At 41.9% G+C, this 23797-nt stretch overlaps 1 protein-coding gene across 1 annotated transcript in view; it reads left to right on the top strand.

The window, feature by feature from the left end:
• Nucleotides 1-3237: 3237 nt before the first annotated feature.
• The window catches only part of TCAIM (T cell activation inhibitor, mitochondrial), a 56214-nt gene continuing 35654 nt past the window's right edge, over nucleotides 3238-23797 (top strand). The window contains exons 1-3 of the mRNA XM_077491471.1: nucleotides 3238-3347; nucleotides 17911-17984; nucleotides 23168-23303. Coding sequence (XP_077347597.1) covers nucleotides 17956-17984; nucleotides 23168-23303 — 165 coding nt within the window. The 5' untranslated portion in view covers nucleotides 3238-3347; nucleotides 17911-17955. The remainder of the gene's footprint in view (nucleotides 3348-17910; nucleotides 17985-23167; nucleotides 23304-23797) is intronic.

Below are 23797 nucleotides of genomic sequence, written 5' to 3'. Positions count from 1 at the left end.
AAAAATGCCATAAATCTATCCCCTATTTTGTAGACAATAACTTTTGTGAAAACCAATCAAAATATACACTTATTGCGATTTTTTTTCTGACTTTTTTTGGGGGGGATATTTATTTTAGCAAAAAGTAAAAAATATTGTTAATTTTTCAAAATTGTATTTTTTTTGTTTATAGCGCAAAAAATAAAAACTGCAGAGGTGATAAAATACCACCAAAAGAAAGCTCTATTTGTGGTGAAAAAAGGACATTAATTTTGTTTGGGTACAATGTTGCACCACCGCGCAATTGTCAGTGCAATGAAATGCCGTATCACAAAAAATAGCCTGGTCATTAAGGGGGTAAATCCTTCAGTCCTTAACCACTTCCCACCCGGCCAATGCACATATACGGCCGGGTGGGAGCCATCTACTTCTGATAGGATGTTCAGGAACGTGCTTCAGAAGGAGTGGGATCGCGGGCACGCGTGGCCCACGCAGCGGCGCAATCCCGATGTGCTCGTGTCACCTGGACACAGCGCATCTCAGATCGGCAGGAGGGCTCTGTGATTGGCCCTCCTGATCACATGACGGCCGTGTCCAATCACGGCCGTCATTTGATGTAAACAAACAGCCGGTTGCTAGGCAATGGGCTCCTCCTCTCCTCACACAGAAGTCATCGCTGAGGAGAGGAGAGCAGATCGCTGCAGCCGGGTGATGATCAGTGAGTATGAGCTGTTTTTTACAGCTTTTTACTCACTGATCATCAGTCTAGTGTAAACACACAACACACCACACAGTATAAACACAGTCCCCACATATGTCCCCAAAACACACATGTCCCCAAAACATACATGTCCCCAAATAATAAAAACACATGTTCCTAATAATAAAAACATGTCCCCCACATATGTCCCACTAAAATCACATGTCCCAATGATTATCTGAACACATATGTACATGATCATTTGCGTACATATGTCCGTGACCACACAAACCAATTATTATACACTTAACGGAATTTTTTTTTACCAAAAACATGTAGCAGAATACATTTTGGCTTAAATTTATGACAAAATTTGATTTTATTGGATTTCTTTTAAAATAGAAAAAAGAAAATATTGTTTTTTTTTTCCAAATTTCCGCTTTTTTTGCACTTATATCGCAAAAAATAAAAAACGGAGTCGTGAATAAATAACACCAAAATAAAGCTCTATTTGTGCGAACAAAATGATAAAAATTTAATTTGGGTACAGTGTAGCATGACCGCGCAATTGTCACTGAAAGCGCTAGAGTGATGAAAGCTGAAAATTGGGCTGGGAAGGAAGGGGGCGAAAGTGCCCTGTATTGTAGTGGTTAAAGCGGAGCTGCACCTTAAAAAAATAAAATAAAAGCCAGCATCTACAAATACTGCAGCTGCTGACTTTTAATAAATGAACTCTTACCTGTCCAGGGTGCCCGCGATGTTGGCAGCAAATGACCAGCAATCACTCGTCTCTCGGCTGCCCCCGCCGCCATCCTCGTCAGGGAATCGGGAAGTAAAGCGTTGCGGCTTCACTGCCCGGTTCCCTACTGCACATGCGCGTCTTCACTTGTCTCCGTTGTGTTCTGGGAACTGTGTGTTTCCCAGAAAACAACGGGGAGGGGGGGCAGGCATCTGTTGATATTCTGCGGCTATCTATGCCCGGAAGTGGGTGCGCCTGTATTATACAGGTATCTGCACCCCCCTCCCCCCTGAAAGGTGCCAATTGTGGCACCAGGGGAGGAATCCGATGAGCGGAAGTTGGGGGGAAAAAAATTCAAAGTCAGCAGCTACAAATACTGTAGCTGCTGACTTTTAATATATGGACACTTACCTGTCCAGGGAATCCACGATGTCAGCACCCCAGCCGATTTTTGGGTCTGCCTTTGGGTGCTGCCGCTGTCATCTTCAAGGCCGGTCACGGCCGGTTCCCCACTGCGCATGCGTGAAACAGGCTGCGCTTTATAATTGGCCTGGCGGCGGAGGAAGGAGGAGGGGACCGAACTTCTGAGCGGTGAGGCCATCTCCCAGAAATGGGGATGGAGACCTGTCAAAAACAGGTCCTCATTCCCTCCCCTGCCCTGAAAGGTGCCAAATATGGCACTGGAGTGCGGGATGAAGCAAATAAGCGGAGGTTTCCACTTTTGGGTGGAACTCCGCATTAAGGAGTGTGTGACAGGGAGTGTGCCCTATGCCTACATACTTTTGCTAATAGGCAACCATAGCTCCTAACTGTCCCTGATTTGAAGCAATGTCCCTCTGTCCCGTTCCCCCCCCCCATTTGTCCCTCATTTTGGTCTGATCTATATAGTTTTATATAAAATGCACTTTTTATCTTTCAAAAAGTGTTTCCCAGTGCTAAACCTTTCATCCAAATTCTAAATTGCTGTATTTGTAAATGTTTAAAGCCAATATAAAGCCAATATAAAGGAATAGTAGTGGTAAAAAAAAAAGCTCTTGTACATTTCATTAACTTTTTTTAGTTAATTCTCCTGTGAGGGGGTGTGGCAGGGGGCGTGTCCTATGCCTACATATGTTTGCTAGTAGGTGTCCCTCATTCCCATCTCAAAATGTTGGGAGGTATGCTATTAGCAAAAGTATGTAGGCATAGGACACACCCCTGCCACGCCCCCTTAAAGGAGAAATCTGAAAAAATGGATTAGTTAAACCCACAAGTGCTTTTTTTTTATTTTATTTTTTACCACTTCTGTTCCTTTATATTGGCTTTTCACGTTTATAAATGCAGCAATTTAGAAATTGGAAAGACAGCTTTAGCACTGGAAAAGACTTTTTGAAAGAAAATAGTGGGATTTATATACAACTATATAGATCAGACCAAAATTAGGGACAAATGAAGAGGACAGCGGGACTTTGTTCCAAATCAGGGACAGTACCTCGAAATCGGGGACAGCTGAGAGCTATGCTGTATTTATAGCTACTGACTCCTAATTTTCTTTTTATAAATGACTGAAGTTCCACTTTAATTTCGTTTTTTATTGGCCTGTGCCTCAAATTACATAAAGAGGTTAACAGTACATGGTGAGGTCTGTAGGATCCTCACAATAACTTGTATGAAATGTGTTGGATCAGTGAGAGGATCTGTCATCATTCACAGCCTGTGTTTTTTTCCTAAGTATGCACGCGTTGTACGTGGTGCAGTGATTGTTTTTATCTAAATAAAGTTTTATCGAAACATGTACACAAAGAGGCGTGCCGCTATGCGCCCCGGGATTGGAGGAGACCCGGATCACGTGGGCGTGTTGTCAGAGCAGCAGGAAGCCGTGTGTGGATTAGAGACACACTGAGGAGGAGAGCCAGGACTGTCATGGATGTCACACAATGGTGACTGAAGGTAATGTGCTTTACAGAGAGGAGGGCTGACCGTACACAGATGATGAAATACTATTATTATGATGATTATGTATGAGGTGTAAAGGGGAACACAAACTGGGGGGGGGGGGGGTCCCAAAATTGAATGCAAAATTGGAACTATAAGTCTATTTATTTATTTTTTTCATAAAACACAATATAACTTTGCTGGTTTTCTATAAAATAATTCCCCCTCTGTGTTTCCTTTTGAAAGGGTCCCCCGGTCATGCTGATACACTCCCCGTTCTATAGGTTCCCCCTGTATCGCCAGGACCTCTCCATCCCCATAGGAGCCCCGCTCTATACTGCATCACACCAGAGGCATGGGGGCTTTTCATTTTTTTTTTTTTTTTATTATTTATTAAAAAAAAAAAAAAAAATTTACTCCTTTTAACATTTTACTTTTTAAATTGAACTTAAAGTGGAGTTCAACCCATTTAAAAGTCTGCAGCTACAAAAAGTGTATCTGCTGACTTTTAATAAACAGACACTCACCGGTCCCATGGTCCAGCGATGCGGCCGCCCCGGAGCCTCGCTTCTCTGCTGCCCGAAGCCTCGCTCCTCTCCTCTCCTGCACAAGTTTTCCCATTCCTATGGGGGAGCCAGGATCGCCGGTGGGGGACACAAGAAGAAGAGATTTGGGGCCACTCTGTGCAGTTCTATTTCACAGAGCAGGTAATCATAAACCTGTTTATTATATATATATTTTTTATATAAGACCTTACAACCACTTTATGCTTGGATGTGACTGCTGTTAGCTATTAAATCTTTGTGTCCTTCATTTCTGAGTAGGACGTGTTGCTCTGTTAAACATTGCAGTGTCCTTGGCTGTGGCATGCGCTCTGTGTGAAGAAACAAATGTGACAGCAAGGAGCAGAGCTGAAGTGTGCATGGTCTTCTTCCTGCTAGCGACACTGGCTATAATCTCACTTATCTTGCGTCGTCGGGTGTACTAGAGGGGATTATTTACTAAAGACAAATCCACTTTGCACTACAAGTGCACTTGGAAGTGCAGTTACTTTAGATCTGAGGGTAAGATCTGAAATAATTGGAAGCTCTGCTGATTTTATCATACAATCATGCACAAGCAAAAATGCTGTTTTTTATTTTCCTTGCTTGTCCCCCTCAGATTTACAGTGACTGCGCTTCCAAGTGCACTTGTAGTGCAAAGTGGATTAAATAACCCCCAATGTGTTGAATTTGTCATCTGAAAAGCAGGATGGGCCAGCTTTATGTATTTGTTTCATGTTCAATTTAAGTGTAACTAAAGGCAAAACTTTTTGTTTATAACTTTTTGATAGTGGAGAGGGATTAGAACCCCCGGAGCTTTTTATTGTAGATTATAAGGTCTAACGAACAGGGCCCTCTGATTCCCCCTGTCTTGAATTGTATTGTAATGTCTACCCTAATGTTGTTGTATAGTGCTGCATAAACTGTCGGCGCTATATAAATCCTGTATTATAATAATAATATTGCTATTTGCGCTGATCCCCCCCCTCTCTATTTGTCCTGGTTACCGTTCTCACTGAAAGTGAAAGAACAGCCCAAATTTTGGGTTGTCCCCAGAACAGTAAAGCCCCATACACACTATCAGATCTTCTTCTGCTGATTTTTTTTTTCTTTAGGTTTACCAAAACCATATGATATGAGGTCAAACCTTAGGAGTTTCAATTTGTATGCAATCAGGCAGGCCATTGCACTACATGGTTTTGGTAAATCTGAAGACAAAAATCGGCATAAAATCTGTATAGGGCTTTATAGAGGGGAAATCGTCCAATTGGGACACAAATTCTGGTGACACGCCTGAGTTTCTCTCACTTTAAAGGAATTTCCTCTGACTTCCTGTTTTGGCTATGGGATACAATGTGAAGTGAAATCTTGGCAATGGGATACCGATGGCAAAAATCAACCTTACAGGGGTTATAGCCCTCCCTTTCTATATCCAAAATTAAACAAAAGTTTTGTATATAGTTCTTCAAATTTTCACACATATAACTGATAAATACTACTAAAAAAGATTTCTAACTAAGGAGTGTTTCTGTAATACTGTGTGGAAATGGTGTGGTTTCCTATTCACTCCATTACATTATTAGGTCATGTTATGTCTATCCGAATCTCTTGTGCAAAGCAGCCTATGATTACCTTTTCCAGTCTGTCTGAGCCAAGGGCATATTCAGAAGTTAATTGGAGGAGGGGTTAAACTGTGGTTGTAGCTTTATTGAGAACCAGTCATGTTTCGGCTTATACAGAATTTTTTGGCATTTTTTAATTCTCACCATGATGCAAGCCATTGATTTTAATTTTATTTATTTTTGATGTTATACACCATGCATAAACCGCAGTCCTTGTATCCACAAAATGTGACTATGCATTAGATACACTTGACCCTAGGGTCACATCTGTGCATTTCTGTGGGACGCATTTGCCCAGACACGACAGCCTATTCATTTCAGTGGGCTGCCGTGCCTGCATTTCCTGCAGAAAAAGATGCACACACCTTTTTCAAAACACAGCATGCTGGAAAATTGCATGGTCATTTTGACCATGCGATTTCCCTGCAGTTCCTGCACACGCACTATGGTTTTACATGTGTGGGAGTACCATTGAGAATGAATTACAGCCCTGCGCATTTTCTCAGAGCAGCTTGTTTACACTGCATGTGTTGTGAGTGCAGGAATCGCTGCGATTCCCGCACCCACGGCCACACACACAGTTGTGAACCAAGCCTTAACCCTTTTGCTGCCAGGTCTGTACAATGTACAGAAGGGGGTTTCACACACAATCCAGTGCCTGCAGCCACCAGAATTGTGTGTAAGCCCTGATTCACACTGACTGTGGGAATTAAATTGTGCGAGTTCAGCTGAACTCACACGATTTCATTTCCACATGTCAGTCCCGACTTCGGGAGCGAGTTCACAGACATCTGTTCAGGTTTCTGAAATTTCCGAAATTGCCAAAAGTAGCACAGAATCTACTTTTGGGAATTGGTGCAGTGCCGCAAATGCATGCCAAATCGCATCAATGTGAACAAGGGCTAAAACTGACAGGCAGACTCCTGTCTTCACACACTCCATTGCCTCCACACTAGAGCTGCACAATTCTGGCTAAAATGAGAATCACAATTTTTTTGCTTAGAAGATAGATCACGATTCTCGCAGCGTATCATCTTTCACATTAAAACAAAAAAATTGTGCTAACTTTACTGTTTCATTTTTTATTTTTTTATTTATTGAAGTGTATTTTTTTCCCAAAAAATTGCATTTGAAAGACTGCTGAGCAAATACAGTGTGACATAAAATATTGCAGCAATTGCCATTTTATTCCCTAGGGTCTCTGATTTTATATATATATATATTGTTTGGGGGTTCCAAATAATTTTCTAGCAAAAAATATTGATTTTAACTTAAGAAGTGTCAGAAAAAGATTTAGACTTTAAGTGGTTAAACTGCAAAAAAATAAAGTTACACCCAAGCACATAAAGTGACACACACACACACACACTCACCTCTGTAACACTAAACTGATGACCTATAGAGGGCTTTCAAAGTGTCGCCCATACTAACTATGAGGTACTAAAGTTTGCCATTTCACAGGCGCATGCAAATTTAAGGTTTGACATGTTGAGTATCTTTTTACTCTATACAACCTTGTCCTTTATATTTTTAATCATTTGGGTAGTTTATTGCATTTGTTCATCCTAAAATTCACTTTAGTTTGTTTTTACTGAAACTTTGCATTTCCTAGACCTTTGCGGTAATTTCGTATGACATAAAAAATTGGAAGTACCATTATTTTATTTTCTAGGGGGTCTGCATTCACAAAAGGTATAATGTTGGGTAGTTTTATGTAATCTTCAGGCCTAAATTATTTTTTTATTTTTTTACATGTGTGGGAAAAAATAGCTCTGGCAGCGAATGGGTTAATCTCTAACCATCCTAATATCATTTGTATGATACTTACAATCTATATTGTCTTCAAACAATGCTTTTTTTTTTTTTTCTTCCTCGTGCAAATCATCTGTGACTCATTGGTTTCTGGGACTTTGTAGGTGCAAGCTTTAGTTGCATACTATAAAATTATATTTATTGGTGGTTTCCTTGTTGTCCTGTGTTTTAGATTAGTAGTTTTTATAAAAGAAAAAAAAAAACCACTGAGGCATATTTTTTTTTATTTTTCATTTAATTAACATGCTGTATTGTATTTTTCTGGAGTTGAGACTTTTGCAGTAAAGTTTAATATGGATAGATGGAAACAGACGTTGATAAAGCATGTGGCAATACATATCATTGAAGAGGGTAAAGGGGCACCATCTGCATAGTAACAGAGAGTAGGTGTTTTAGAATCTGTATTTGAAAAAAAAAAGTGTTCTAGTGACATGACATATAGCCCTAAAATGTTTAAAATTTCCTAGGGCTTGTTCATACTAGCAGTTGGAGGGGAGGTGTGTGTGTGTGTGTGTGTGTGTTTGGGGGGGGGGGGTGGTTATAAAACACAGATCGCTCTTCGGAGAGCAACTCAAGTGTGAATGAGCCCTTACAGCCATGTAAACATTTTAAATAGAAGTATGGCCAAAACTGTAGAGGAGAGACGATCAGCGACTCTCCTGATAGGGGGGTTTGCGCTGATAATCAGCACATTGATTATCAGTGCAGACCCATCAGCAGTACCCACCAGGGATGCCCATCAGTGCCACCTATCAGTGCCCATCCATGCTGCTTATCAGTGCCCATTAGTGCCACCTCATCAGTGCCTATCAGTGAAGGAAACATTTTATTTACAAAATTTTATAACCAAAATAAAGAAACTCTATTTTTTATTTATTTTTTTCAAAATTTTCAGTCTTTTCTTTTTTTGTTCAGCAACAAATAAAAAAAAACCCAGTGGTGATAAAATAGCACCAAAAAAAAGCTCTATCTGTGGGAAATAAAATGGTAAAATTTTCATATGGGTACAGTTTTGCATGGCCGCGCAATTGTCAAAGTGCAACAAAGAGCTGAAAATTGGCCTGGCCATGAAGGGGTGAAATTTCCCCGTATTAAAGTGGTTAAACAGAGGCCAAGATGGCAGCTTCCTTGGCTGAAAACTATCGGAGTGTTTACTTCCACTTAAGGGGTATTTCTGTCACAGACAATGTTAACAGGGGAATCCGCAATTGTACTCTCCTAGCGGTGGTGAGTGGGGGAAGCTGTCAATGCCGGGAGAAGACCGTGATTATTGCTAGCAGCTATTGCAGCTGCTAGCAATAATTGCAAGATAATCCGGCAGGCTGGTTGCACCCAAGCTGATTGATTAACTTAATACAGTCAGCCTGCCCATTAACAGATTGAATCTCGGCCATTTCAGCAGGTTTCAGACCGTGTATAGCTGGCCTAAGCCACTGGAATAGTTCCACTGCTTGCTTTAATGTTCTAATGCCCAGCAAGTGGTCCTTTTTATCCTTGCTGTGTGGCTCTTGGACTCCAGGAGCCAGTAGTAGGGGTGCAGGCATTGATTTGTAAAGCACCTGATCTCTGGCAGTCTCATATTACGGTTTCTAGTCTGTCTCCTAAAGCATGTCTCCAGCCACACCTGTGCAGAATATATGATGACAAAATGAACACAGTTAATGGATTTTTTTAGGCACAACTAAAGTACAAAAAAAAAATTACAACGCTTTAATGATGCTCAGAAAGTAGTTTAAAAACATATAAAATATATAGTAGCATTTTGCTCCCTAAACTATTAAGGGTGGTGACCTAATTCAAATGGCACCGTGTGAATGTGGGCTTAAGGTGCAAAATGCTATTATATTTTAAAAAGTTTTTTTAAACATCCTTTTTGTACATCAATAAAGCTTTGTAAATTTTATTGTACTTTGTTTGGTTGTGCCTATAAAGTTCATGAACTGTGGTGAATTTTGTCGGTCATATATTTGGATTATCTTGGGACGTGGCACGGTTGTAATATTGGGGTTAACGAGTGTCCACACTGCCACCCAGTGGCTCCTCATTTTATATATTTTCAGCCCACACATGTGCAGAGATTTCTTGTCAGATTTGTTTATTGAATTTTAACAATTAGCATGCATGCTAATAATCATTATTATCGAGTATAGTTTTTAAATAATAATAACAAAAAAATTCTTATAGAATCTAAAATTCCTACTACATATTGGAACTATGTACCATTGGTATAATGATAACCAATGAAATAAAGTTCTGCTACCAGAGCTATATAAAGAGTAAACTGAAAGAGGAGAGAGAGAGAAGATAAAAGAAAATGTAATCTTAGGTATGAGAAAAAAAAATACAGTGTCTTGCAAAAGTATTCACCCCTCTTGGCATTTTTCATGTTTTTGTTGCCTCACAACCTGGAATTAACATGGATTGTTTGAGGATTTGCATCATTTAATTTACAGATCATGCGCACAACTTTGAAGTTTTTTTTGTATATATATGTTTTTATTTTATTGTGAAGCAAACACCAAATAGGACAAAATAACAGAAAAAGTCAATGTGCATAACAATTCACCCCCTAAAGTCAATACTTTGTATATCACAACTCCAAGTCACTTTGGATAAGTCTATATGAGCTTGCCATATCTTACCACTGGGATTTTTGCCCATTCCTCCTTGCAAAACTGCTCCAGCTCCTTCAAGTTGGATGGGCTGCACTTGTGAACAGCAATCTTTAAGTCTGACCACGGATTTTCTATTGGATTGAGGTCTGGGCTTTGACTAGGCCATTCCAACACATTTACATGTTTCTCCTTAAACCACTCCAGTGTTGCTTTCGCAGTGTGTATGGGGCCATTGTCCTGCTGGAAGGTGAACCTCTGTCCTAGCCTCAAATCACAAACACAGTGGTACAGGTTTTGCTCAAGAATATCCCTGTATTTAGCACCATCCATCTTTCCCTAAACTGACCAGTTTCCCAGTCCCGACTGCCGAAAAACATCCCACAGCATGATGTGCCACCACCATGTTTCACTGTGAGGATGGTGTTCTTTGGTTGATGTGATGTGTTTGGGTTTGCACCAGACATAGCGTTTTCTTTGATGGCCAAAATGTTCAATTTAAGTCTCATCAGACCAGAGCACCTTCCTCCATACATTTTGGGAGTCTCCCACATGCCTTTTTGCAAACCCAATACATGCCATTTTGTTTTTTGCTGAAAGTAATGGCTTTCTTCTGGCCACTCTGCCATAAAGCCCAATTCTATGGAGTGTACAGCTTATTGTAGATACTCCAGTCTCTGCTGTGGTACTCTTCAGCTCCTCCAGGGTTACCTTAGGTCTCTGTGCTGCCTCTCTGATTAATGCCCTCCTTGCCCGGTCTGTGAGTTTTGATGTGTGGCAGGTTTGCTGTTGTGCCATGTTCTTTCAATTTGGTTTGAATAGATTTGATGGTGCTCCTAGGGATCATCAAAGATTTGGATATTTTTTTTTATAACCTAACCCTGACTAGTATTTCTCAATATTGTCCCTTACTTGTTTGGAGAGCTTCTTGGTCTTCATGGCAGTGTTTGGTTAGTGGTTCCTCTTGCTTAGGTGTTGCAACCTCTGGGGCCTTTGAAAAAGGTGTATATATGTAATGACAGATCATGTGACACTTAGATTGCACACAGGTAGAAATAATTTCACTAATTATGTGACTTCTGAAGGCAATTGGTTGCACTAGTGCTTTTTATGGGCTTTATAACAAAGTGGGTGAATACATAGGGACATGCCAATTATCGTTTTTTTTTTTTTTATTTGTGAAAAATTGTTTTATGTATATATTTTCTAATTTTACTTCACCAACTTAGACTATTGTGTTCTGATCCTTCACATATAATTCTGATTAAAAAAAACATTGAACTAAATGCTGTAATGTAACAAAATAAATAAAAAGCCAAGGGGGGTGAATACTTTTGCAAGGCACTGTAGATAGGGAAGAAAGAAAATAGTAGGGGCCCCCAGGGTAGTACATAGTAATAAACACATACCGCGAATGCAGAGAATGGAAGTATAAATCGAGATTACCAAGGTCTTAGTAGGGAGTGTGCAGAGGTTTCAACCCGGGGAGACGTTTACCAGGTTAATGTAGCACTAGTGTGTAGCGTGGCATGGCAAAAAAAAAAAAAAAAATTGGTGTGGCTATTTTGACTAAGGGACATGGCTAATTTAACCACTAGGGATCCGCGCTATAGCCGAATGACGGCTACAGCGCGTACCTACTTTGCTGGGACTACGTCTATTGACGTCGTCCCGTGCACGAGAGGCCTGCACGCCCCCTGAGGGGCGCGCGCGGTGCGCTCTGTGATCAGCGAGTCTATGAGACTCGCCTGATCACGGATCGAAGCAAGGGGTCGATCCCCAACCCTTACCACGTGATCAGCTGTCAGCCAATGACAGCTGATCATGTGACACAACGGAGCTGGTAATCGGCTACTTTTCCTCCTCGCGCTGTCAGCGCGAGGAGAAAAAATAAAGCAGATCACCGGCGGCCGTGATCGGGACATCAGTCCCAATCACGGCCAGCTTACCAGTGCCCACCTGCCCCCTGCCAGTGCAACCTCAGTAATAAAAAAAAAAAGTGCCCCCCATCAGTGCCCACAATCTGCCTCAACAACGGTGCTGCACCCCAGTGCCACATATCCGTGCCCATCAGTGTCATCTACCAGTGCCCAGCAGTGCCACCTATCAGTGCCCATCAGTCCCATCTATCAGTGCCCCTTAGTGCCACCCATCCGTGCCACCCTTCTGTGCCATCTTATCTGTGCCCATCAGTACTGCCTTATCTGTGCCTATCGGTGCCACCTTATCTGTGCCTATTAGTGCCGCCTTAACTATGCCTATCAGTGCCCACCAGTGCCGCCTCATCAGCGCACTTCAATGAAGGAGAAAATGACCTGTTTGCTAAATTTTATAACAAACTATTAAACATGATTTTTTATTTTTATTTTATTTTGCATCATTTTTGTCATTCAAAGTGCATCAGCGCTGAAAGCTGAAAATTGGTCTGGGCAGGAGGGGGGTTTGAGTGCCCAGTAAGCAAGTGGTTAAAGCGGGGTTCCACCCTAAAGTGGAACTTCCGCTGATCGGAACCCTCCCCCCCCCCTCCGGTGTCACAATTGGCACCTTACAGGGGGGAGGGGGGTGGGGGGTGGAGATACCTGTTAAAGACAGGTATTTACACCCACTTCCGGGCATAGACTCCCATGGGAGTCTGTCATTTCCTGTCCTGCCGCGCTGTCTGCTGGGACACACACGGGTCCCAGTGACAGCGCGGAGATTTCCTATTGCGCTGCGCGACTCGCGCATGTGCAGTAGGGAACCGGGAAGTGAAGCCGATTCGCTTCACTTCCTGATTCCCTCACCTAGAATGGTGGCGGCAGCAGCCGAGGGCCGAGCGATCGATCGGCCTCGGCTGCCGGCATCGCTGGAACCCGGGACAGGTGAGTGTCCATTTATTAAAAGTCAGCAGCTGTAGTATTTATAGCTGCTGGCTTTTAATATTTTTTTTTTTAGGTGGAATCCCTCTTTAACCACTTGCTTACTGGGCACTTAAACCCCCCTCAGTCCCAGACCAATTTTCAGCTTTCAGCGCTGATGCACTTTGAGTGACAATTGCGCGGGCATACAACACTGTACCCAAATGAAATTTTTATCATTTTTTTCCCACAAATAGAGCTTTCTTTTGGTGGTATTTAGTTACAGCTCGGAGTTTTATTTTTTGCTAAACAAACAAAAAAAGATGCAAAAAAAAAAAAAAAAAAATCATGTTTTAATAGTTTGTTATAAAATTTTGCAAACGGGTCATTTTTCTCCTTCATTGAAGTGCGCTGATTAGGCGGCACTGATAGGCTGCATTGGTGGGCACTGATGGGCTGCATTGGTGGGCACTGATGGGCTGCATTGGTGGGCACTGATAGGCTGCACTGGTGGGCACTGATAGGCATAGTTAAGGCGGCACTAATAGGCACAGATAAGGCGGCACCGATGGGCACAGATAAGGCGGCACTGATGGGCAAAGATGGGCACAGATAAGATGGCACGGATGGGTGGCACGGATAAGTGGCACGGATGGGTGGCACGGATGGGCACTGATAGGTACCACAGATAGATGGGACTGATGGGCACTGATAGGTGGCACTGATAGGTGGCTCTGATAGGTGGCACTGCTGGGCACTGATGGGCGGCACTGCTGGGCACTGATGGGCGGCACTGCTGGGCACTGATGGGCGGCACTGGGGTGCAGCACCTGAGGCAGATTTTGGGTGGCACTGTGGGTGGCACTGTGGGTGGCACTGCTGGGTGGCACTGTGGGCACTGCTGGGTGGCACTGTGGGCACTGCTGGGTGGCACTGTGGGCACTATGGGCACTGCTGGGTGGCACTGACAGGGGGGCACTTACTTTATTCAGGATGGCACTGCGGGTGGCAGGTGGGCACTGGCAGGGGGCAGGTGTCCTTTTATATTGCTGGCCGTGATCGGGACTGATGTCCCGAACACGGCCGCCGGCGATCGGCTTTTTTTTTTTCTCCTCGCGCTGTCAGCGCGAGGAGGAATACTAGCCGATTACCGGCTCCGTTTTATCACATGATCAGCTGTCATTGGCTGACAGCTGATCACGTGATAAGGGGTCGGGATCGACCCCTTACACGGATCGGTGATCAGGCGAGTCTCACGGACTCGCCGATCACAGAGCGCGCCGCGCGCGCCCCTCAGGGGGCGCGCAGGCCGCTCGTAACCAGGACTACGTCAATAGACGTAGTCCCGGAAATGTGGGTCCGCGCTATTGCCGTCATTTTGCAATAGCGCGGATCCCAAGTGGTTAAGTAAAGGCCTTTTTTATGTTAACAGCTTAACTAAAACATCCCTACAGTATTCTTTCAATTCTCAAAAAGGCTTGGCTCAAATTAGTGCATTTTTAACCATTAACTGCCTAGATTCTTCTGTCCCACTCACTGTACTTTTGTCCCACAATTATCACAGTCCAAACTGGCTCCTTACTAACTACTGACGAATCTACAATTAGATTTTTTTTTTTTTTTTTTTTGAGCAATCAATTTACAATCTAAACTGCTTCAATTGCTCAGCCCCTAACTCACCTGCACAGGCACTTGCTGTGGGCTGCCTAGGGCTAAAGCTCCAGGTTTTTCTGCAGCCTGTGGTGCTGAAGGCTCAGGAACTGTGGGTTGGATGCCTGGACTGCTTGGAGCTAAAGCTGTTGCTCAGGCAGCTCAGCAATGGGGCTGCTGAGCTGAGAATTCGGCTGGAGGCAGGAAAGCTGAGGTTCAGGTGCACAGCACTGCCAGTGTGCAAACTGGTACTAGCAGGCAATTAACGTCTACTGCAAATAAAAAAAGGGGGTAATACTTGCCCTTATCTTGCCCTCATATATACTTCTCCCTGCCCACTCCACCAACCTCTGTGTCTTGACTAGACACTACTGGCAGTGTCAAACTCCCGGTCCCCTTCTATGTGCTTTGGTTCCATCCCCTATCCCCTGCCCAGGTCAGTGTTGTGATATGAAAAGAGAAAAAACAAAGCAACAGGCACCACTTAGTAAGACTGTTTAAAATGTAATAGCAAAATGCATTACAAAGGCTCACTTGTAGGTATCTGTTATCAGGCACAGGGGAGTCCAGTGTAGTCACATTTAGTCTCTGCAATCAGGATGGTGGTGTCCTCTAGAGGTTGACCGATATATCGGCCAATATTTACAGTTTTTTAATTGGCCGATTGAGCTGATAAAAAGACCGATTTATAACTACAGTGCGATTTGCAAATGACTTCTGTAATAGAAGTCAATGCAAGTTGCCTGAGTCTTCAGCGAAGCGTCTTTCCTCCTCTGGGCAGTCTGCCAAGAAAAGAGTAAAGAGATACAATGTTTCCACTTATGAATGAATTGAACTCCCTGTGTAGGAGTTCTCAGTGTAACCATTTAAAGACTAAATCTTTTCTGACACTTGTTGCTTATGAGTAAAAATCCTGTATTTTCTGCCATAAAATCACTTGGAACCCCCAAAAATTATATATATATTTTTAGCAGAGATCTTGGGGAATAAAATAGCAGTTGTTGCAATATTTTATGTACCACGGCATTTGCGCAGAGGTCTTTCAAACGCAGTTTGTTTGTTTTTTTTGAAAAAAAAAAATACCAAAACAGTGAATTATTATTTTTTTCATCCAAAAGTTTTGATTACTGTATTTATTGGCACTCACTTTTTCACCATGAAAATCGGGTGCAAATAGCGTGTGCGTGTTATACACCAATACAAAAATGTAAGTTTTTTTCCCTGAAACGTCCCTCTTAAAATGAATGTGTGTGTTATACACCTGTGCGTGTTATACGCCGATAAATACGGTACCTGTTTTTTTTTTTTTTTTATATATAGTGTTTTTTTTATCTAAATTATACATACAAGTAAACTGATTGGAGGTTTGTTTTGTTTAATAAATGTTTAAATGTAAGAAATTTTCTGTATCACTTATTAAGGCTGCTTTCAGACTTGAGCAGACAGGCATTGACGGTAAAACGCTGCTAGTTTTAGCAGCGCTTTACCGTCATTTTAGCGGTGCTATTCGGCTGCTAGTGGGGCACATATAACCCAGCTAGCGGCCGAGGAAGAGGTTAAATGCGCTCGTGAAGCGCGGATGCCAAATCGCATTGCATGGCTTCGGCAGTGGTGCCCATTCATATCAATTGGCAGGAGTGGTGGAGGAGCTCCAAGCGTGCTGCTTGCTGGACTTTTCTTTCACATACAGCGCATTACCTCAGTGTGAAAGCACTCGGTCTTTCACACAGACTGCAGGGGAGCCGTTTTGCAGGCATTTTACAGGCGCTATTTGTAGCCCAAAAGCGCCTGAAAAACGCCCCAGTGGGAAAGGTGTCTGTTAGATTTTATGAGATGAAGGGTGGGGGGAAAAAAAAAAGTGAAAAAAAAAAACGGCCTAACATATCGGCCCAAAAAAATTGACATCATATATCGGCCACCGTGATTTCTAAATATCAGCATCGGCCAGAGAAAAACCCATATCGGTCGACCTCTAGTGTCCTCTGTTTGTCCATGCAGCCGGCGTTCTGTTCCACGGGAGACTTACGGTATTTGGGCGGAATCCAAAGCAAGGCTTGGAGTGCAGCTAGACGGTCACAGAGGGGGCTGGAGTGCAGCAGAGTTGAGTGAAGTGACTGTACTGCCGGAAAGCGACGTGTTTCAAGAGCTTGAGAAAGGAGCGCGCACCTCGTGTATTCCCTTGGTGCGCATGCTCAGAAACGCTTTGCTTTATGGCAGTACAGTCACTTCACTGAACTCTGCACTGCAGCCCTGTGACCGTCCGGCTGCACTCCAAGCCTCGTTTTGGATTCTGCCGGAATACCGGAAGTCTCCTGTGGAACAGGACTCCGGCTGCATGGACAAACCGAGCACACCACCCTCCTGATTGCAGAGACTGAATGTGACTACACTGGACTCCTCTGTGCCTGATAACAGATACCTATATGTGAGTGTTTTAATGCATTTTGCTATTAAATTTTAAACAGTCTTACTAAGAGGCACCTGTTGCTTTGTTTTTTCTCATTACATATTTGGAGTGGCTTCAACTCCCTTCACAAGGCTGCCCTATCAAAACAGACTTGCATTGCTTATCATTATACTGAAATCTGTGCTGCTACCCATTGTTGTTTTGTTCAGTGTTGTGACATGAGACCACCTGCTTTAAAGTGATTGTAAATGATCACCTTCTGAAACGACTTATTCTGTTTAAAAAAGAAATGAGAGGCAAAACATTTTTGTATAGGTATAAAAAACATAAATACCTTTTTAGTTCCCTTTTTTTTGTAAGTGATCACGTTCCCCCTGTTCCTAGCTGCATAAGAGCTGTGGCAGGGAAAACAACAATACATGGATCTTCCCAGTCAAATGCTGTGCAGGGGGGCATCAGGAGAAGTCTGATCATTGGAGCAAAGCACACTGAGTTCCCAGAATATCTAGAGAACTGACTGAGTTGTGCTTTCATGCCTAGTGTGGTCAGTTTTAATAAGAATGCAGAGGGGACTGGCAGGAACACCAGGGATTTCACACAAAGGAAGCAATACATAGTTAGTCTGGATGAAAAAAGGCATAAGTCCATCTAATTTATACAAAGACAACAGGATGTGTTTTCATACAAGTACATGGTACAGCAGGCACATATCAGAAATATGAAATGTTGGGGAAACAAATGCTTTAACCACAGCACAGGGTGTGGGACCCGGCATTCAACACCCAATGAGTGTACCTGATGCAAAAAAATGTAAACAAAAATAGTCATTATCTTTAAAACCTCACCAGACATAACATCGTAGATATATTTGGTTTTTCAGGTTGTCCTGTTAAAAATTCAGCCGGAGTAAGGAGATATTCTGTGTGCAGTTATCCTTTATCCCCAGGGAAGTCATTTTATGCTAGGCTTTCTACATTAGTTTCAGCAGTGCTGAAGAATTGCCACCCACCGCAGTGCAATGTATAGAGCTGCTGTGTACAAAAAGCTGCTGTCTCTCCAGATGCTTGCTCACATTTTCTATTTTCTTTTGTTTAAGGTTCTTCTTTGATTTCTGCATGCTGAGTTACACTGTGAAACTGACATGTTTGGTGGTTGCACAGCCACAAAGAGGTAAGAACTCAAAGCTGACCTCAATCATTCATATTTCATAGAGGCCTGTCTTGAAAATCACATAGAGTGACACATTGCTGACCTGAAGGTGACTAGAAATAAACCGTGTTAACTATACACTCACTGTATTCTGATCTCTAAATACACAATGACATTATCTTGTGGCTTCATTGTACAGGGAATTCTCAAGAAAATAGAAATTCCTGGACTGGGGAATAAAAAGGAGTGTTCCCAACCTCCTACAGCTCTTCAGTGGACCAATGTCACTGATGCTAAAAGCTGAACAAATTCCTGCAGCTGTAGGTTAAAGTGGTTGTAAACTCCGATCCATTAATTGTTCCTATAGGCAAGCCTATAATAAACGTGTACTGTTTAGGAGATATCTGCTGTATATGCAGCCAATTACATAATTGCCACATTCACTCTGAAGGAACGGCCACCGTGCCTTTCCTTCAGATTCCTGTGCCGTAAGCGGAAGCTCCCCCATGCATGCGTGGGAGTGAGGTCATGTGGCTTGGCTTTGGCCAGTCGCACAGCTGGAGACAGCGGACCCAGAAGGAAGATGGGTGAAGCTGTATGCAGCCTCCAGCCATGACAACACATCGGTGGAGGGCTTTGTTTGCAGGCAAGTTTCACATAATTTGCTAGTATGCGATGCATACTAGCACACTATGGCTTTACCTTGCCTGTAAGGAAAAAAAATGAACCCTGCAGTTTACTTTGTCTTTAATTAAAATTCATTTAATGTTATTTTAAAAGCAACTTGTGTAAGAACCCCTATTTGACTTGGTATAGGCCTCTTGCAATCCTCCTGTATTGTAGAACTCAGACTGGGAGACAGAAGCCACAAAAGGAGCCAATCAGTAGTTTTGCAGTGCCCATGTGCTAACAAGTAACATGCTGACAGGAGGAAAAAGCGACAGAAAGATGGGCTCATCAGTCCACAGCTTTTCCTTCACTGCTCAATCATGAGCTGGGGAGGGAAAAGACCTGGTTGTATTAGTTAGCAGAAGTAGAGAGAAAATGATTATGGTTGTGGTAATGGTTATGTTTGTGGTTCTGATAATGGTTGTTTATGGTTATCGTTGTGTTATGTTTATGGCAGGGATATGCAATTAGCGGACCTCCAGCTGTTGTAAAACTAAAAGTCCCATCATGCCTCTGCCTCTGGGTGTCATGCTTGTGGCTGTCAGAGTCTTGCTATGCCTCATGGGACTTGTAGTTCTGCAACAGCTGGAGGTCGGCTAATTGCATATCCCTGGTTTATGGTAATGGGTTGGTTTGTGGTAATGGTATGTTATGGTTATGCTATGGGTATAGTTATGGCATTGCTTTGGTTCTGTAATGGTTATGTTATGATGATGGTTATGTTCATGTTATGTTGTAATAATGGTTCTGGTATGTTGTGATGTGTTATGTTGTACTCTGGTGATGGCTGTGTTATATTCTGGTGATGGCTGTGTTATGCGTTATGTTCTAGTGATGGCTGTGTTATGTTCTGGTGATGGCTGTGTTATGTTCTGGTGATGGCTGTGTTATGTTCTGGTGATGGCTGTGTTATGTTCTGGTGATGGCTGTGTTATGTTCTGGTGATGGCTGTGTTATGTTCTGGTGATGGCTGTGTTATGTTCTGGTGATGGCTGTGTTATGTTCTGGTGATGGCTGTGTTATGTTCTGGTGATGGCTGTGTTATGTTCTGGTGATGGCTGTGTTATGTTCTGGTGATGGCTGTGTTATGTTCTGGTGATGGCTGTGTTATGTTCTGGTGATGGCTGCGTTATGTTCTGGTGATGGCTGCGTTATGTTCTGGTGATGGCTGCGTTATGTTTTGGTGATGGCTGCGTTATGTTTTGGTGATGGCTGCGTTATGTTTTGGTGATGGCTGCGTTATGTTTTGGTGATGGCTGCGTTATGTTTTGGTGATGGCTGCGTTATGTTTTGGTGATGGCTGCGTTATGTTCTGTTCTGGTAGTGGTTATGGTAATAGTTATGAATGAAACCGAGTGAGTCACTTCTGTCTGTCGACTTCTAAAATTTGAAATATCCAACTGGATAATCTCATAAATAGTGGGCTACTATCGTTCTGCCAATATCGTACAAGAAATGGATTTGATGCGAGATCCACGAAATGCAAAAATCTTTTACTTTAAACATCCATGTGTATACATACAAAAAAAGTTCATGCACCTGTACAGTTTGGAGCAATACTATGCTCTTTCTCAAGGCATGTGTGAACCACTGTTGAGCAAAACCATTGAAATAGATACAAGAAAATGGCTTGACAGGTGTCTCCCATTTGACTAATTATACAAACCAAACATCAATAATTACAAATGAAAGAAAGGTATATCCAAACTAACTGGTTGTATAGCAAGTTCTCCTTTCTTAATTAAATGACGTTGTATGCAGTTGAGACATGGAAAGCACCCATTTCTGCTATCTAAAAAGGTTCTTTTTACCTCACTCTCCTGAACCTAAAAATCCATATGTACTCGCATGTCAGGTGAAGTTTATTTCTAAGGTAAGCTTTTAAGGGCACTACTTGAAAGTCCTCAATCTCTGGATAAGAATGCTGCAGCAAGGGCCAGTGTATTTTTTTATGATCCTAAAGATCTCCACACTGTCACATAGAGACACACTCTGTCTCTACGTGACACTCCTCGATCGTTGGACTGATCCATTTTCTTTAATTCCTGTTGTATAATTATTTCCGGATAATCCCGATCTCTGAATTTTTTTTTACACATTTCACTTTTTTTTTTTTTTTTTTTTTTTACACATTTCATCCAACTACTGGGCACATTTTCATTTATTACTTGCAATCCTTGTCACTCTGCATAACCGACTTCTAATGATGGACCTAAAAACGTGGTAAGTGAAAGCTGTCAAATAGCAGGAGCCGATTCCTGTCAGTGGGTTTCACATAGAGATTGGATTCAATTTGCCCTCCTTTCATGTAGAGTGGGTATAGAAAATAATTCACCCCCCTTTAAAATAATCACTTTGTGTTGCTTTGCAGTCTGAATTGAAGACAGACACCGTTTTTGATTTATCCAGCTGTATTTTCTCAGTACAGCTTATAACATCCAAGTGAATGATTTAACACCAACATGCCAGAAAAACAAAATAAAAAAACCTAATCACTGAGTTGGAAAAAGGATCGCTCCTTGTGTCCGTATTTTGTTGAACCATTTTTTGCTTTAATTACAGCCTTTAGTCTGTTAGGATATGTCTCTGCTAACATTGCACATCTAGAATTTGCAATGTTTGCCCACTTTTCTTTACAGAACTGCTCCAGTACCGTTAAATTTTAAGGTGACCATTTCTGGACTGCAGTCTTCATGTCATTCCACAGATTTTCAATGGGCTTTAAGTCTGGGCGCTAACGAGGACATTTACCTTTTTTCTCTTTCAACCACTGTGTGGTCATTTTTGCTGTGTGCTTTGGGCCGTTGTCATCTTGAAAGGTAAAACTTCTTCCCATTGACAACTTTCTAGCAGCAGATTTTCCTCAAGCATTTAATGGTATTTTGCCCCATCTATTTTTCAAGTGCCTGCTGCAGATAAATACCCCCATAACAGGATTTTATCACCTCCATGCTTTACTTTAGAAATGGTGTCATTTGGATGATGAGCTGTATTGGATTTCTGCCAGGCCAAATAATTCAATTTTAGTTTTATCTAACCATAACACCTTATTCCATGTGGCCTTAGAAACTTCAAGGTGTGTTTTTGGCAAAGCTCAGTAGTGACTGCATGTGGCCTTAATTGAGGAGTGGCTATTTTCTTGCAACCTTCTCATAAAAGCCACATTTGTGGAGAATTTGTGATATTGGTGTCACAGGCACACAATGACCGTTCTTTGTCATAAATTCCTTCAACTGCTTCAGAGTTACTGTAGACCTTTTGGTATCCTCTGACCAGTTTCCTCCTGGCTCTTTCATCCAGTTTTGAGCAATGTCCTGATCCACAGAGGATCTGTGTTGTACCACATACCTTCCACTTCTTATTAATAAACTTCGCTGTGCTTCTAGGCATTAGTAAAATCTTTGATTTATTTATTTCTTTTTTGTATCCATCTCCTGACTGTACCTTTTGCACAACTTTATCCTGGAGGTCTTTTGACAGTGCCCTGCCACCCATAGTTAATTGTTTGCTTCAGTTGCACTACCAGGGACTGAAATGCTCCAGGAAATTGATTAGCTCAGCTTATCATGCTGAGCTAATCAAAATGACCACAGCTAATGTGTGACATGGCAAAGGTGATTAGCTACATTTGATAGAGTGTACAAGTCATTTTTAGGAGGGGTGGTCCTTTTTCCAACTCTGTGATTCTGTTTTTACATTTTTTTTTTTTTATATGAATTTTTTATTTATTTTTTGTCACGTTGGTGTTCTATCTCTTCACTTGGATGTTATAAGTTGCACTGAGTACATACAGCTGGATAAAAGTAAAGGTGTCCGCCTTCATTTCAGGCTGCAAAGCAGCAAAATGTGATTTATTTTTAAGGGAGGTGATTATTTTCTATATCTACTGTAAATCACAGTGTACAAGAATGCAACCCCAGACCCTCCAACACAAAATTTAAACTGTATATCTTGACTGAAACAATTTAATACCTCCTCCAAAAAGATGAAGGTTTACAACGTCACCCCACCAAATAGCAAACACGTCATCTATATAGCGCAACCATGTTACAATACTTCTTGCATATATCATCCAAAAAGGTTTATTTGTTTGCAAAATCCTGCATATATGCACACGCAAATGATGAAGCGTTGTTGAAACCCATCACAACGCCTTGCAGCTGTAGTAGTTGTCCTGAAAAAGATAAAAATTGTAAGTCAAAATAAAATCCAATGATTTTTCAAATAAAAAAACTTGAGCCAGTGTATATTATTTGGCTAGTCGGCTTAATGATTGGCTTAATTTCATGGCCACTGCAAAACCCATTCCTTTTGGGTAGGGATGTACAGTATATAAACTATTTACATCCCAGGTAACCAAGATCTCTTCTCCATTATTTTTGGGTAATTATATTAAGTTCTGCTATGGTAATGTAAATGTTATTCTTGCTATTTTATGTCTGTTGGGTTTAGATCCACTTTAAATTTGACAGAAACTATGAATCTTAACACTCTCCTCATACTTACGTGTTTTAAAGCATGTCTTTTTCTTTCAGGCTGTGTTGGGGTAAGATGCTTTTTGCATATCTACTCCAAACCAGGAACCTCTCAGGTGCAGATGCAGTCAATGCTCTAAGACCTTTCTATTTTGCTGTGCATCCTGATTTCTTTGGTCAGCATCCAAGAGAAAGAGTAAGTACACCAACATCCACTCTCCCCACATTTTGAACATTGTACACAGATTAAGGACTCTTAAGCACAAACTATTGAATATGTATCTGTTTGACTTGGCCACTTGTTACTGCAGCTGTGCTGCTTACCTTTTATTGGTAAACCTGAACGGTTAGGCATATGGGGCATAGACCAATCGGGTCATAATATGAGTTCTGTCTCATCAGATGCTTATTGATGTGACCTGTGCCCCATGTGTATGTGACAATCAACATGATGTTGATATTCACTACAAACGCTTTTACCCAATAAATCTTACCAAATGGGACAAAGCAATGACTTCTGTAGCCTCTGTGTGTTTCATTTTCATTTTCCGCCTAAAACAAGTGAACTGCATGTGGTTTCTGTTCACCCATTCAAATTGAATAGATGTGTGATTACTAATCTAACAAGGGGCTTGATTCTCAGGGAGCAAGTGTGGCTCTCTCTGATTAAAGCAGTGTTTTAGAACAGGA

The sequence above is a fragment of the Lithobates pipiens genome, unplaced genomic scaffold (assembly GCF_037356315.1).
Source record: "Lithobates pipiens isolate NorthernLeopardFrog02 unplaced genomic scaffold, aLitPip1_a1.2 Scaffold_19, whole genome shotgun sequence".
Classification (NCBI taxonomy): Eukaryota; Metazoa; Chordata; class Amphibia; order Anura; family Ranidae; genus Lithobates; species Lithobates pipiens.
The sequence above is the reverse complement of the archived record's forward strand: the minus strand, read 5'-3'. Positions and strand labels throughout refer to the sequence as shown.